The 16,822-nt window shown below is 42.3% G+C and overlaps 1 protein-coding gene across 5 annotated transcripts in view; it reads left to right on the forward strand.

The window, feature by feature from the left end:
* Nucleotides 1-16,822, forward strand: part of ETV6 (ETS variant transcription factor 6) — a 235,077-nt gene that overhangs the window by 194,315 nt on the left and 23,940 nt on the right. For all 5 annotated transcript variants that reach the window (XM_066264350.1, XM_066264339.1, XM_066264312.1 and 2 more), the window contains 2 exons: nt 1,879-2,013; nt 15,457-16,002. In XM_066264350.1, the coding sequence (XP_066120447.1) occupies nt 1,879-2,013; nt 15,457-16,002 (681 nt within the window). The remainder of the gene's footprint in view (nt 1-1,878; nt 2,014-15,456; nt 16,003-16,822) is intronic.

Below are 16,822 nucleotides of genomic sequence, written 5' to 3' on the forward strand. Positions count from 1 at the left end.
CTTATAAAGGACTGCCTAAAAGTCTTGGTTCTAAGACCTCTAGGTCTTCTTGCCGGTTTCATTAAAATGAAATGCCCCAGTGACATGGTGCCTTCAGCTCTTTAAAGTGTTTTTCTTTATTGAGTCATGATAGTAAATAGTGACACCAGGTTTAAGTAATAGCAACCAAAACTCAAAGATAAAAGAAGGAACAAGACACGGGACCTGAAGAATCCCTTAGAATAGAATACTGTGGAACTTTATTTAGTATAAATGGAAAAGGAGTAGAGGTTTGCACAATTTAACATGAAGCATTTCTCAGGTTCAGGCTGAGTTTAAAAGAAAAAAAATAATTTAGCAACATCTACAGTTCAAAATATGCAGTTAAATTAAGGTGTTAATTAAAGAATCTGTTTAAAATGGCTAAAATTCGAGTTAAAAGCCCATTGCTTGCTTCAGTTGTTGACTGTGTGTCCATCTGTGGAAAGGCGTGAGGGGGCAGTCGGAGGCTGTGGTATTTTAAAGATTAATCACCCACCCCTTAAGGGTTTTGAGGCACCCACCTGCATCTTGAACTTAGAGCTAAGCCAAAGCGGTGGGACAAGACCATGACAGGTCTTTTTTTTTTTTTTCTAATTAACTTCTCAGTGGATACTTCAAACACCAAATATATCAGAACAGAGGGCCTCAGCTCAGAACAGTACCCACCATCCTCTGCAAGGGGCTGACACCCAAAGGTGATTTTCTGGGAACTGTGGAACCTTGGAGCGATGCCTGTATTATATCTTTAAAGGAGGGAAGCATCTCAGGTGTGCCAGTTCTCTATACGGTATCTTCAGGAGTTAACACCTCTGACTGAACTAGTGAATTTGTTTTCATGTTTAGTCCCTTCCTGCCTGCAATTGGGGTGGATGGCATGGGTGTTTGTTTGTTTTAGGGGGGGGAGGGGGGATCATTTCTATGCAGAATTTATGAGTTATCATTGGAACTTTAAAACAATACTTAATGACTTCATAATTCTTTGAATTATCTGAAATGCACTCAAAGATAGATGTGGGAAGGATATTTTCACAGAAGTAATAGCAATAAATTAGGAAAATTTAAATTTCAAATAAAGTCTACTACATCCCTGGGAAGCACTGTCATTATGCAGCTACTAGGACAGTTCAGTTTTGTGGAAGGAAAAGAGGGATACTGTACTGAATTATAATGAATGAGCGTGATTCTAATTGCCCTATTTCCCCATGTATAAGATGCACCTTTTTTCAAAAAATTTGGGTTCTAAAAACTGGGTGTGTCTTATACATTGTTTGTGGCATTTAAATGCCATAGATGGAACTTGAGGACAAGGCAATATATGAAGACAGTGATTCATCATCAGACACAGATGAGGACAAGCTAATGGATGGGAGTTTTGACAGTGATGAAGAGTTGTATGAATTTTGTGATGAATAAAACTTGAGTTCAATAATTTTATTTAATACATTTTTTTTCAAATTTCGGGCCCCAAAATTAAAGTGCATCTTATACATGGGGAGCGTCTCATACATGGGGAAATATGGTATGTACCTGTAGATAGAATGAACTGGGCTTCTTTTCTCTTAGTGCTAGAATTACAGGTGACTTTTGTTTTCTTTCTAGTTTTCAGCATTTTTTTAAACTTTTTTTTATATATTCATAATAAAAATGTTTTATTTTAAAAAATCTCATGGCTGTGACCTTCAGCATTCCAAGTGGCATCTCCTGTCTGTCCCCTGTAAGCTCTGTGAGTAGGTAGCAGGCTCGTCTCATTCATGTGACACGTGTCCTGAGTATAGTACCATGCATCGAATCGAAGCAGAGTAAACAGTTGAATAAGATATTCTCATTTCTTTATTTTTCCTTACTTTTCCCTTCCAGGCGATGTGCTCTATGAACTCCTTCAGCATATTCTGAAGCAGAGGAAACCTCGGATTCTTTTTTCACCATTCTTCCACCCTGGAAACTCTATCCACACACAGCCAGAAGTCATCCTGCATCAGAACCACGAAGAAGGTACCCCAGGAGGCTTCTCTTTCCTTGCCTGAGACTTAGCCAGATCCAAGAGATTTCAGTGTTAATTTGATGAGTTGTTTTTCATGGGATTCATTTCTCATTCAAACTAACAAATTATTGAGCACTTACTTTGTAGAAGGCCCTGGGGAAAATGCCAAGATGATTGAGATACAACACTCTTGGTTCTGTGCAACTCACAGTCTAGGTGAAGAAATGAGAAAGTCATACACATGTCATAGTGGGCATTATAAAGAGGCAGCGCGAGGGGCAGTACCTCCATGTACAAGCCGCAGGATCAGCCTCATGAATGAGGTGGATGGAGGATTCCTCAGTGGTCCAGCAGGGATAACGTAGAGAAGGATCCAAGCAGAGAGAGGGACTGGATGGAGTAAGTCCTTGGAATAGAAAGCAGTCAGGTGTCTTGAGTTGCAGAGTTTATCTTCCCCACCACCACCTCCTGCAACCTTTTCTTAGAGAAATTTCAAACATACCGCAAATAGAGCGAATAAACTAAACGCACCCCTGTGAGCCATCACCTCGCTTCAGCAACAATCAGCGCTTTGCCTTTGCAGAGCTGCTACAAGGTAAGATTGGAAATAGAATGTGGGGAATTTTGATAGGGGAAAGTAATAGGGAGTCATGAAGATTTTTGAGCAGAGGATAATAAAAGCCGGAGAAAGAAAAAAAAGACCCAAACCCTGTGAGCTCTGTGGGGAGTCCAGGGACTTTCTCTTCTTGCACCAAAGGCGGTTTCTTACAGGGTACTCAGTGTAAGTGTCTATTTGGGCTGCCCCAGGTGTCACTCTTTCCCCATGAGTCACACTCATCATAAAAAACCGTCAGTAGAAAACAACAGAAAACCAGACTTGAATTGTGTCCCTGGACATTGTTCCAAAGCAGGCGTGTGGGTATGGAAATAGGGTATAAAAATCTTACTTTGTGCACCGTTCCATCAAACAGTGGTGCTTGGCGCCTCTGTGGAGTGTTATGTCCACGTGTTCCTGCCCGGATTGGTCAGACAGCAGATGTGTGGACTCCAAGCAATGCTTTTAAACTTACTTTTTCTTAGGACCAGATTGCTAGGGGACTAAAACCCTGGTCAGTTGGGATATAGTTCCTTAAACTGATAGATCACCCCCAGGAACAGGGCTAATATTTTTGTTTTGTTCTTGGCAAATTAAAAAAAAAATGAGGAGTTGTTTTCTTAATTAACACTTCACAAAAGAGCGCCTGACTCCAGGCGATCAGCATCTCTTCCTTGTGCCAAGTGTTTCCCAGCAGGTCTCCTGTCGTGAAGTGGAATAAATGAGTGTTTCTTGCCTGCTCTCTGCCCTTCCTCTCATCCTTTCTTCCTCTAGTTTTACCCTTGCTAAATTTAGCAGCCTGCCCCACCCCAGTTGAGTTTCTTCATTCTTCTGCTTCTCCTGCATGTACGTTTCCGGCTCGCATAATAACCAGCCACTACTCCCGTCAAGAAAGGGTGGGTTTACTGAAGCTTGACATTGAGGCGAGAATTACATTACCTTGCCTGCCTTTTCAGATACAAAGGGTGTGTGATGGGTCTCTCTCTCTCTCTCTCTCTCTCTCTCTCTCATTATTAAAAAAAAAAAAAATCCCATTTGGAATTTCTATGCTTCCTTTTATTCCCAAATGTGATTGGATATTGATGGTCTCACCTCATCACAAATCATGCCTCCTTTCCCCATGGCTTGATTTGACTCATAAGTAGGTGTGTTTGTCATTCTCATTTGCAGAAACTAATCAATAGAGAAAGCTGGCTTACTCTCAAACCGAGTAAATACAGATGTGCCGCGACCTGTGCTGTGATGAGCTGTGCTCTCGAGTGTTATGATGGTGATGGTGATGAGCTCAGTAGGTATAAGAATGAGCCAGTGAGGCCAAGGTCAAGGGCTTCATCGCCCTGTGAACCACTTAGCTCTGCTTCAGACCCAGCTCTTTAAAAGTACAGTGTTCTCAGTGAACATTCCTTAAAGCCATCAGCCAGGAAACAAGATCTGAGAGTCCATGCCCTCCCCTTCGCCTGTTCAGACACAGGGCACCCTCCAAGATGGACAGGTGGACACACGAGAAAGGAAGTGCAGGTCTTTATCAGGTGGTAGCGAGTGGGAAGCGCTGTACAAGGCACAGAGGTGATAGGAGGAGGATGCCCGCCCCAGACTTCCAGGTATGTTGGAGCTCTTGGTGACAAAGGAACCGACTAGAGAGGTGGATGAACCAGTATGAGTTCCCTACCCCCAACCACCTCCCCCTCTTTTCCTTTCTTCTCTACCAACAAGAAGAGGTGAACCATCTCTGGAATCAATACTGTGATATTTACATGTGACTGGTAACACATTTAAATGGTCATATGTTAACGTACAGAAAGGTCTGGTCCTGAAAAAATAAATGGCCTGTAAAGTGAAATTATGCATATCAAATATTATATCTCCAATGATTTATTTTCATAATTGGTGATACAGTGCCTTGTAAAAGTATGTTGCCCCTGACTTGGCCCAGAGAAACATGGCAGAATGGAAGGAGAACAGAGGCATTTCAGACAGGGCCTGAGCAGCCCCTGAAGAGGCTGGCACTGTGAGGCCAGAGTGCCGAGGGAGGTGCCGACACAGGGCTTCCTTCAGCCCCTGTGACTTCACCTCAGCACTGCCACCAGCCTAACCGATCTGGACGTTCCTAATGTCACAATGGGAATTTATCTCACATACAAAGGTATCTTGTTTAATCTAGCAACTGTTCCCTGCACATACCCCATCTGAGTGTGTTACGTTGAAACCACGCTCCCTTACTAGTAGCCACGTGGCAGTCCCATAAGCTAGGGGGTTGGTGTTAGCTCAGAGGCCCTCCACAAGGCTCTTTGACGAGAGAGGAAAATGGTCATACTAATGCAAACCCTCTTTTGGTAAATACTCATCATCTCCGTTTCTGTTCTGAAATTGTGTCATGCTTTGGGCAAAGCAGTCCTCAGATTACCACCTAGATCTGGGACAACCAGCATTTCCACTCTTTTTCCTTATTGACTTATGGGAATAGAATGCAATATTATATCCCTAAGGCAATTTATAATTTTTCATCCCTACCAAGACATTTATGACGATGAAATGGGACTAATAAGTAAACTAGGGAAACAGGCATGAACCAGAATCATCTCTGACAAACTGGGACCCATGGTCAGCTTAGATTTAAAAAAAATTTTTTTTAAATAATGTCTGAAGTCAGAAAACTAGGTTCCAAGCTTCCATTCTTCCAGAACAGTCATAAGGACTAAGTTTCTAATTTCTCTGGCCCATTTCTCCAGTTTTAAGAATGGGGATTTGACTAAACAGTCTCAGATCTTACAGCTCTCAGCTCTTCACATTCTACCCACAGTCTGAGCCTCCCTGAGTGACAGGAAGATAAATAAGACACATTCTCTACCTTCAGGGTCATGGGCAACTAAAATCTAGGAAATCCTAACAGTGTCCGGCCTGGGTGTTGTTCAGAAACAGCTGAAAATCCCTTCTAGATTCCTTGTCTTTTATTGTTGTGACCCATTCTACCTGCATACTATGAATTAATTAAATAGTTACGTAGGAAGGAGACAAAATAAACAGTGATACTACTACTTTCACCAGGAGGTAAACCATCTTTAGAAATTTCAGACTGGCAAATGATTATAAAATAAATTTATTTCATCACACACAGTTATAATATCAACTTCTTTTGGTTATCTCAGGTTCCAAAGTTACTTGCTTTTAACTCCCATGGAATATTTAAGAGAAGGGATTTGTCCCAAAGTATGTATTAGATTGCCACTGGTCCTTCGGTGTTAGAACTACTCGTTGTGACTCCCCGAAAGCTCACTGAGCGACATAGAATAATGCTTTCAGTCTGTGCTAGTCTCTGAGTGGCCATCGCCCCTGTCAGCCTGACCTGCACAAGTCACTGAGGAGACGGAACAAGATCTGTTTCTTAAATGTCCTTATCCCAACACCCTTTTGGGGGGCCCTCCTGTAATTTCGGCTCTTCGCCTCCACCCTCTCTGTGCCCCATCTGAAATATGGGAGGTGATTTTTAATCACTTTACTTTGGAAAGGTTGACACATGCAGTGGTGTGACTGTTCTGTCACTGGGCTCAGTTCTGAGGTACAGTTTTTGTCACCAGGTGGACACGGAAAGCAGAAGTGAAGAGGAAAAAATTCAAGTGTCAAAATACTGTTTTTCTCCATTCTCCTTACAGCCAGCTCAGGGTAAAAGAGTAAGAGAAATCATGTCTTTGATGGGAGGCAGGGTCAGTGGCCAGCATTCTGGAATGGCCCACAGACTTTTTATTTATATGAATGCTTTATTAAAGGAAATATTACCTCTCCCTTTCGCCTACCCACCAAATCCAAATGCCCAAAGACTATTTTGGAAGAAGGAAATCTTACACAATTTTAATGAAATAATTAAAGAAGATGAAGTATATGAATGTTTTATAATAGCAAAATAAGAGCTAACATTTATTGGGTCCTCTTTGCATGTCTGGTCCTATTCTAAGCCCGAACATGTTTAAATCATTTAATCTTCACAATGAGCCTTTAAAGAAGGTGATATTTTTCCCACTTTATAGATGAGGAAATTGGGGCTAGAGCAGTAAAGTAACATGCACCAAATCACATAGCTACAAAGGAGCAAAGCTAAGACTTAACCCCAGGTGCACATGACTCCAATGCCTGTGTTCATCCTGTAGTATGAATGAACCAACCAAAATAACACTTATGAATTTTTTTTGCAAGCATCATGAAAGTGGAACAAATGAATAAACCAGGGGTCCCCAAACTACGGCCCGCGGGCCACATGTGGCCCCCTGAGGCCATTTATCCGGCCCCCGCCGCACTTCCAGAAGGGGCACCTCTTTCATTGGTGGTCAGTGAGAGGAGCATAGTTCCCATTGAAATATTGGTCAGTTTGTTGATTGAAATTTACTTGTTCTTTTATTTTAAATATTGTATTTGTTTCCGTTTTGTTTTTTTACTTTAAAATAAGATATGTGCAGTGTGCATAGGGATTTGTTCATAGTTTTTTTTTTTTTATAGTCCGGACCTCCAACAGTCTGAGGGACAGTGAACTGGCCCCCTGTGTAAAAAGTTTCGGGACCCCTGGAATAAACAATGAGTAGAATGGTAGGGATTAGCATGCCAAGTCAGATACAAAATTGGGGTACACTATGGCAGGTTCCAGCATGCCTGCTTATAATTTTTCTGCTTCATGATACTTGAAACTTCCAAATCTAAATAAATCCTCAATTCATGATATGAAAAATTCATACTAACTTGGGCTGGATTAACCCATAAAGATCATTGACTGCCTCAGGATGATTGGACTCAGCATGTGAACATCCACAGCCTACGAGAAATGGGGGATCTGAGTCAGGCACTGGCTTCTGAGAGCTGTTGTTCCCATGGAAACCAGCCCCTCTGGACAGCTGCTGAATGGACCCCAGAGTAGATGAAGCTTTGAGCTGTTCAGGCCACTTCCTATTACTGATAGTTGTTGTTAAAAAAAAAAAAAAGCCCTTGGTTCTCTACTCTTACTAGAACCGTGTTGATGACTGGCGTGTCAAGGAGGCCATTGGCTGGGGTCTGACATCTTGGTAATCCATGTTAACTGTGTAATACATGATGAAGCTAGAAAGCATGATGGTGAATGTCTGCACTCTGGATCTAGACCAGCTGTTCAAATCTCAGCTCCCCAGCTCGCCAGCTGTGTGACTTGAGGCAAGTCACTCAACTTCCTTGTATCTCGGTCTGCATCTATAAAATAAGGGAAATCTAATACAACTGGTATAAGAAAGGATCGAGTTAATATGGAAAATGCCCTTAGAACACCATCTATCACATAGCAAGCACTCAATAAATGCTATTCGTTATCATTATTTGATATTTTTTGCCACTATTTGATTTTTTTAACTTAAAAAAAGGTAGTTTTGATAAGATAATACATAACATTTACCATCTTAACCATATTCAGATGTTCAGTAGTGTTAAATACACTTGTATTGCTGTGCAATGGTTGGTTGGTTTATATCATACCTTCAATTTCAGTTTGCTGAGCTAATCCATTATTGCAACTGCACGTACTTCTTGTAAACACATTAGTGCATTCCAAGCATAGGAAAGGCGCCCACACTATTGTCCTAGAATCCCTTCATTGATTAACCGGGCACCATAGGCAGCATTATTTCTATGGTAAAATACAATTAAAGTCCCAGCCTTAATTACTTTCAGGACAGAGCCTATTTTGAAAATGAGTACTGCATAGACTCTATAACCTGTGGTACCTGGCACATGGGAGGTCCTCCATGACCGCTTTGGAACCTATTAATCTTCTGGGTGTCTCCTCTTACTTTTAAGAACTCTAAGATTAACATTTTTGTGCCTCTTTGAGTTCTGTGATTCTTGCATCTAACAGAAGGTCATGAGGTTCCACCAGAGGAAGAACAGGCCCAGATCTTGACCTCCTGTCATCCCCTAGGGAATTAGCTAACGACATCTTTCCCCCTTACCATTCCTCATTTCACTCTTTACTAATGCCTTTCCCCTGCTTTGCTTCCTTTATTTCAGGGTTTAGGGCAGCATGACCTTTTACCCTCTGACCTTTGTCCCCTAACGCAGCATTTGATGTGATGGGGAAGTGATGGTACACAGAGCCTCTTTTCAATGATCTAGACCAGGGGTAGTCAAACTTTTTATACCTGTCGGCCACTTTTGTATCTCTGTTAGTAGTAAAATTTTCTAACCGCCCACCAGTTCCACAGTAATGGTGATTTATAAAGTAAAGAAGTAACTTTACTTTATAAAATTTATAAAGCAGAGTTACAGCAAGTTAAAGCATATAATAATAATTACTTACCAAGTACTTTATGTCGGATTTTCGCAAAGTTTGGCAGAATAAATCTTTATAAAACAACTCACTATAGTTAAATCTATCTTTTTATTTATACTTTGGTTGCTCTGCTACCGCCCACCATGAAAGCTGGAATGCCCACTAGTGGGCGGTAGGGACCAGGTTGACTACCACTGGTCTAGACTGTCAATTTATTTCAAGAAGGACCCACTCACCTTCCCTGCCTCCTCTGGCTTCCTCCAGTGGTGGGAGCTGCTCTTAGCCCTTGGGCTAGCTGGCTCTTTTAAGGCAGAAGTTTTAGGGGCAAGTGATCCCTAATAGGCATGAATAACTCTCCCAACGTAGCCAGGAAGCCTTCAAGAAACTTCCTGTTACCCCTAGAGAAATATCTGATTTTTCTTGAGATAAGGGCACTGGGAGCAGCAATGTGGGTTCACTTGCAGAGAAGGAGGCCCTCCGCTGACATTGTCTTGCCCTTTCCCCCCTTTAAGCACTCCTCCGCCTTATCTCTGTGCCATGCTGACCCCATCCTTGTGAATGATTTACAAGGTTTACACCCACAGGTTTAATAGGCTCATTTGAAATCTGATCCCTTGATTTCTTCATTTACTTCTTTTGTGCTGCTTTATTGAAACCAAGGGAGACTCCTTCCCTCCTGCCTGCAAAGGGCAAAGACTGCTTACAGCTTCTGCTCCCTGTGTAGAGCCACTGGCAGAGGAAGCCTGTTTGGAGTCCTTCTGCCCACAGTAACGAAGATGAAACCTCAGCATCCAAGTTACCTATGTTGCTTTTTTAGTTCCTTTTGCCAAATACTTATAAAATTCTAGCTTACTTATGACTTATGGTGTTTGACCTCAAACATCTGTGAATCATACTCTGCAAACTTGGCCAGTTTTATTCCCAGACCCTACCAGTGAATTCAGTAGCATTGGCAGTTTGTTGAGATGAATAGACTGAAATGGGCAGGCAGAGGGTCCGTGGAAAGTCTTGGCTGAACTTCTTGGAAAGGGAGTAGAAGATGGAGAGTGTATTAGTTTCCTAGAGCTGCCCTAACAAAGTACCACAAATCATTGGCTAAAACGACAGAGATTTATTATCTCACAGTTCTGGAGGCTGGAAGTCCAAGATCAAGGTATGGGCGATGAGGGGGAATCTGTTCTGTGTCCCTGTCCCAGCTTCTGGCGGTCCTCTGGCCATCTTCAGTGTTCCTTGGTTTCACCTTCACATGGCGTGTTCCCTGAACTACCTCTTTGTTCAGCGCATACAGCCTTCTAAGGCAGTGATTTTCAACCTTTGTTTCTCACGCACTCATAAACTACTAAAGAAAAAGGGGCCCTGACCTCTTCTTCTTTAGTAACTAATTTATTTGTGCCATAAGATGAAAATGGTTGTATTTAGTCCGGGGCACTGACCTTAGTAATTAGTGTGTGTTTGTGCCATGAAAAAAAAAGGTTGAAAATCACTGTTCTAAGGTGTGTGTTTTCTTTAATATGTCTGTTTTCTCCATTAAATTATGATATTTGTGAAAGAAAGGACCATGTTTTCTTACTCTTCATATATTCTGCATCCAAGACATTTCTTGAAATATAGATGATATATTCAAGGTTCTGTGATTCAACTCATATTTTGCCATCACTGTGGGGCAAAACATTCTCCTTTCAACCACACATAGCATGTGTGTGTGTGTCTATGTGTCCAAATTCCTGCTTTCATAAGGACACCAGTCATATTGAATTAGGGGCCCACCCTACTCTAATATGACCTTATCTTAACTAATTGCATCTGCAGTGACGCTATTTCCAGTAAGATCACATTCGGAGGTACTGGAGGTTAGGACTGCAACATATGAAATTTTTTTTTAGTTATGTGGGGAAGCAGTAGAATAACATGAAACAGGGTGACTGAAGCTGATGCATGAGATTTATCTGCTGGGCCTGTTGATTTGCCTCCTTAACTTGCCTTCTCATCATCCAGGGCCTTAGAGGAAGCATGCTGGTGGCATGTGATCTTGTTGTGTGTGAGGTATAAACTTGATCTTAGACTTTGTTCTACCCTGGAAATTTTCTAGTCAAAACCAATGACTTCAACCAAAGGTCATTTGTTCCTGTTTTTGTTTTTTGTTCTTTTTTCTTTTTTTAGGTTTACTAATATTCATTATTTATAACATGATTAAATTGGGTAGAATTTTGAATACGGAAACTTTTCTAATAAGTAAAAATTAAGAGGATGGTAAAAGAAATCAGACCTTTTTTGTAATCGTCACATTTAACTACCTAGTTTATTTTGGGCTGTTTTGTAGTGAGAGGGATTATTTGTGTCTAAGAGAGTCCTACAAAGAGAAAGGTTGGGATCAGAAAACATTTTCCGCCGAATGGGTTCCCTTCCAGTCCTTGGTCATTTTACCCCTTTCCCTCTTCCTTCCACGCCCACACTAATTATGTGTGGCTTTCCCTCCTCTTCCTCATGCATTTCCCTCCTATATCAAGATCTTCAGACCAAGGGCAATATGGATAATTTCCCAGTTTTCCAGCTGGGCAATTCACCAAGAACAAACCCAGACATCAAGGCCAGACCAAAAAAATCTTCTTGTTTTAGACAGAAGACTCCTACATCTGGGGGATTTAATGCACCCACTGTCCGCTCAGTGCATTTCCTGTGTCCGGAGCTTCTCTGCCTGCCGGCTCTGGTCTCATAAGTTTCCATACCCTGCTGCCAACTTATAATAACAGAGGCAGCAGGCAGCAAGGCAGGCACGTCATCACCCTCTCTGTCCGTGGGCGCATGCTTTGCAAACTGAAACAAAAGCTTGCGAGACCTCATTGCAGACCTTTCAGCCTTGACAGTGCTTGTGCCCAGACCACCAGTTGCCTGGAGTTAATATGCTTGGATCCAGTTCGCTACCATTAACGTTATCAGCTTCATCAAGCACTTCCTCTTTGAATGGTGTTTGCAGAGAAAGAAAGAAATCAAGCTCCTCCAAGGCCTGTACCTTCCCAGAACCCGAGTCAAAAGTAAAACCCAAGTTGATTATCCAGATCACTGTCTCCCTCCTTTATTGTCCCCAACATCTGGCAGGGACAGAGAGAAATCTCTTCAGGACATTACATCAGTTCCTCTTTTACCCTTGGCATTAAAGTTCTTCCTCTCATAGTCCTCCCAGACTTCCTAAGGCCTGCCCTGAGTGCACACCCATACAACTGAGCCTGGAAGCCCAGGACATCAAAGGAAGCCTGCAGGTAACCAGACTGCCGGCCAATGGCTGCGTCCATTTAGAAATCTGTCAGATGGGAATTGGAGTCAGGAAATAGGATTTTTCAATATATGGTCTTCATTATCTTTAAGTATTTTTAAGCCTTAATAAGCTTAAGTATTTTTAAAACTTAATAAAGTTTTAAGGAAGGGGGCATGTTCTGCTTCTGGCATTTAGTAGGAAATATATGAAATGTCTAAATGCAAATATCTTAAAATGTTGCTTACGATGGCCATATTCTGTGATAAATGAAAAATGAACCATGGACAAAAGATAAATCCATTTTCATGGATAGCAGAATTGAGAGCCGTATTAGCTGTGGGAAGATTGCCTCATTCCCGAGAGATTGCAGATCATTTCTACCAGTTACTAATAATCTCAGCCAGTAAAGTTAACCCAGTGGGCCTAATCAGTACGCTGTAACATTTATTTGCATTTGGGTTTAAGTGAGGAAGTTAGTACTCGGCATCCCAATCTGTATCATCGCAAGATCAATTAAGCACTTTAAAGAAAACTTTTCAAAAGCCCAGGCGGGGCAGCTCTGTCGGTTAGAGTGTTGTCCTAATACACTTAAGGTTGCAGGTTTGACCTTCACTCAGGGCACGTGCAAAAAGCAACCAGTGACTGAATAAATAAATGGAACAACAAATCAGTGTTTCTCTGTGTCCCCTGCTCCTCCTCTAAAATCGATAAATTTTTAAAAATTAAAAAGAAATTATTTATAGTAGAAAATATCAAACTGATACAAAAGTAGAGAGAATTATATAATGAGCCATCGTGTACCCATCACCTGCTTTGATGATCAATTATGGCGATTCTTGTTCCCTCTCTGCCCAGCTACTCTCTGATTTACCACTTAGATGGTTGTAAAGTAAATCCCACGTATGTAATTGCATCCATAAATATATCAGTACAGGTCTGAGAACATAAGGACCCTGTATAAAACCATAATCACAGAGTTCTCACATCGTCTGAAAGCTAACAGTTCCTTGATATCCCTACATATCCTATTAATGTTCTCATTTTCCCAGCTATCTCACTGATGTTATCTCCCTGAGGGGTCTATACATTACAAGTGGTTGATGTGTCTCCTACGTCTCTTTCAGTCAGTAGATCTCCAGCTGTATCTTTCTTGGTCACGTCCTTGCTTTCTGTCTCTATCTCTGTCTGGGTATTTAAAAAAAAGTTAGCCAAAAGTAGCATAACTTTCCCCTGTACATAATATGTCTTTTTTTTCCTCTGGTTAATTTTAAACATTTCTCTTTATCTTTTATTTTCAGCAGTTGGACTATGATGTGATGTGCTGGGTGTAGCTTTCATTGTATTTATTTTGCTTAGGATTTGCTAAGCTTCTTGGACCTTTAAGTTTGTCACCATTACCAAATTTGGAGACATTATCTTTTCAAATTTTTTTTTTTTTTTGCTCCATTCTTTCTGTTCTCTCCTTGAACTCCAGTGACTCGCCTGTTAGACCATTTAATATCATTCCTCAGGTAACTGAGAATCTGTTTGTTTTCCATTTTTATTAATCGGTCTTTAAGTTTGCTAACCCCATCTTCTGTCATCTCCAACCTGCTATTAAGTCCATCCAGTTCAGTCTTTCATTTCAAATATTGTATGGGGGTTTTTTTTCAGTCCTGGAATCATCTTCTTCTACTTTTTTTTTTATTAAAGATGATGGCCCACCAGTTTTTGGCTCCGTTGTTTCTTTACCGACTGTCCAAATCCAATGCGAACCTGCATGGCCAGGCTGCTGTGGTGGTGACCTTGGCCACTGGCTTTACAAAATATTATGATCATTAGATTGCACCACCCCACATCAAAAAGGGTGGGAAAGCCTTAGTCCCAAAACCAAGCCCCAGGCTACAAGGATCCTGCCCGCCCACAGCCCTCCCCCAACACACATTAATATCACCTAGGAGAAAGGCTTCCATGTGGGCAGCGCCATCTTTGACAAAGTGAGCATAATATATTTTATCTGCCAAACATATTTCTTTTGTTCACTGTCTCATATGATAGGTGAGATCTAGAGAAGTCCCCATTTTCCTGTCACCCCTGTGTAAAACTTTCTAAGAAATCACCCAGATCCCTTTTGTATGTTCTTCATATAGATATTGTCATCATGAACAAAGAGATGATGTCTTTGACTTGCTTTACTTAGAACCGCGGACATGTCTTTGACTAGAACAGGGACCTGCAAGCATGCCCACGCCCATCTTTGTGGTGAGGCAGCTCTGGGAACAAATATAGCCAGAAAAACTTCATTAAGATCAGTGCGGGGTCCCGGTAGAAAGCTGTCTTTTTCCTTAGGCAGATTTATCTCCTTTTTATCCTTAGCAGGGACTCTTAAAGCCAAATGTGTGCTGGTTCCTCCCTCAACCCAGCTTGCAGAACGACTTCTGTTGTTGGGCTGTGTACACTTCTGAGGTTATCCTTGCGCAAATGTCACCAGCTTGAAAGTTCAAGAGTGATGGGGTTAGAGGTCAGATAGGGGTGTCCATCCCTCTTCTTTCTTACTTTCCTCTACCTGTCTCTGAGCTCTTGTAGTTGGGTCTGTGCACTTAGAAACAAGGTGATCCTAAATGTTTATTTTAGTGCAATTGCATTGTCATTCTGTACACTAGGCTCACTGTTCATGCTTAGGGCAGGTTTTCGTATGACTTTTGCCCCAGTTAGTACATAGGAAAGTAACAGATATTGTAATAGGTACATAGGTTCTAGAATCTGATTGGACTCTGGTTCTAATCCCCTAACTGGTTGTATAACCTTGAGTAGGTTGCTTAACTTCTTAGTGCCTCCATTTTCTCACTCGTGAAATAGGATTAACGTAGTTAGGAGTGTTGTAAATTTTTAAACAGTGCAATCCAATAGGATGTAGTAATAGCTTTATTATTATTATTATTATTATTATTTATTACTAAATATCAACAACTACTCCTGGAGGTAGAGAATATAAAAACTTGCTTACAAGAATGTAGATCAGTGAAAGCATCTAGAGAAAGCCCCTTGAGGGCCCTGAAAGGCACATCGAAGAGTCAAAGATAAAGAATGAAAGTTTGGCTCTCTGTGTTTGTAAGCCAGTAGTAGGTGATTAATGGAATGTTTGTAGACATTCTTAGCTTGTCTGGCAGCAGGAAAAGAATTTTGAGTATGTGCACTCTTAAGTTTTTTTTAAGCAGTGAAAACGGCAGTGCCTCCTGGGAGGAAAGTTGCTGCCTGCACCCGCTCCCGGCTCTGCTGCAGAACCGCAGTGCGGCCCCTCTCCTGACAGTTCATTGGGGGCTGTGATCGTCTCTCCCTCTGCTCCACAGATAACTGTGTCCAGAGGACCCCGAGGCCATCCGTGGAGAATGTGCACCACAACCCTCCCACCATTGAACTCTTGCACCGCTCTAGATCACCCATCACCACGAATCACCGGCCGTCTCCCGACCCAGAGCAGCGGCCCCTCCGGTCCCCCCTGGACAACATGATCCGCCGCCTCTCCCCCGCCGAGAGGGCCCAGGGACCAAGGCTCCACCAGGAGAACAACCACCAGGAGTCCTACCCCCTGTCGGTGTCTCCCATAGAGAATAACCACTGCCCGCCGTCCTCCGAGTCCCACCAGAAGCCGTCCAGCCCCCGGCAGGAGAGCACACGCGTGATCCAGCTGATGCCCAGCCCCATCATGCACCCTTTGATCTTGAACCCCCGGCACTCCGTGGATTTCAAACAGTCCCGGCTCTCTGAGGACGGGCTGCACAGGGAAGGAAAACCCATCAACCTGTCACATCGGGAAGACCTGGCATACATGAACCACATCATGGTCTCCGTCTCCCCGCCCGAGGAGCACGCCATGCCCATTGGGAGGATAGCAGGTAAGGGGGTGCTCCGCTCTGTCGCCACTTCAGCCTCAGGGGAGACCTAACAAAGCCCCACTGTCTCCTTAGGACCTTGCGGCTAACCTTACACCATTCCCAATTAGGTGCCCTCAAAGGCTGTGTGAAGGCAAACAGAGGCTTCTGCCTGGATGAAGCGAAATCCCTAATGGGCTAGTAGTTAATGAGCTGCTGGGACGAAGTAGTTAATGAGCCTCAGCAGTGTTAAGAAACAAATGTCCTACGTCCAGCTTTTAAGGAGAGTCACATTAGAATCATGGCTAAGCGAAACATTTAAAATAAAAGGTTTATGAGCATGTTAATGGCCCTGTCCTGAAGTTTCCAGCCGCTAATTAATAACTAGACACAGCATAAAGAACCTTTGTCTCAGATTCAGGCCTGTAATTCCATCCTGTGGGCAGTAATTCAGTGTAGTCTTCACCTTGAGCTGGGGCAGGAGAGAAAAACAGGACTTTGGTGTTGGAGGGAAGGTGCTATTGGTGTCGTTTGGACAGAGGAAACCACTCTCAAATTTTTACTTTTGTGATGACAGGCCCAAATTTGCTTCCCTAAAACAAGAAACCAGTGACCATCTACACATGGTATTTATTTATTTATTTTTGCTAGTCTTTCCATAATTTACGTGAAGTCATTCTCCAGAAACTTGATCCTCTAACCACTTGGCAAGATTAGCGCTTTTCCAAGAGCCTTGCTCCATTTGTGGGACGTTTGTTGAGCAACAACGATGCACAGATAAACACATTAGCAAGAAGGGGGTGCAGAGCTGATTTAGTACAACTACTTCTTCAAGGAACTTAAA

Source organism: Saccopteryx bilineata, chromosome 1 (genome assembly GCF_036850765.1).
Source record: "Saccopteryx bilineata isolate mSacBil1 chromosome 1, mSacBil1_pri_phased_curated, whole genome shotgun sequence".
NCBI classification, from domain to species: domain Eukaryota; kingdom Metazoa; phylum Chordata; class Mammalia; order Chiroptera; family Emballonuridae; genus Saccopteryx; species Saccopteryx bilineata.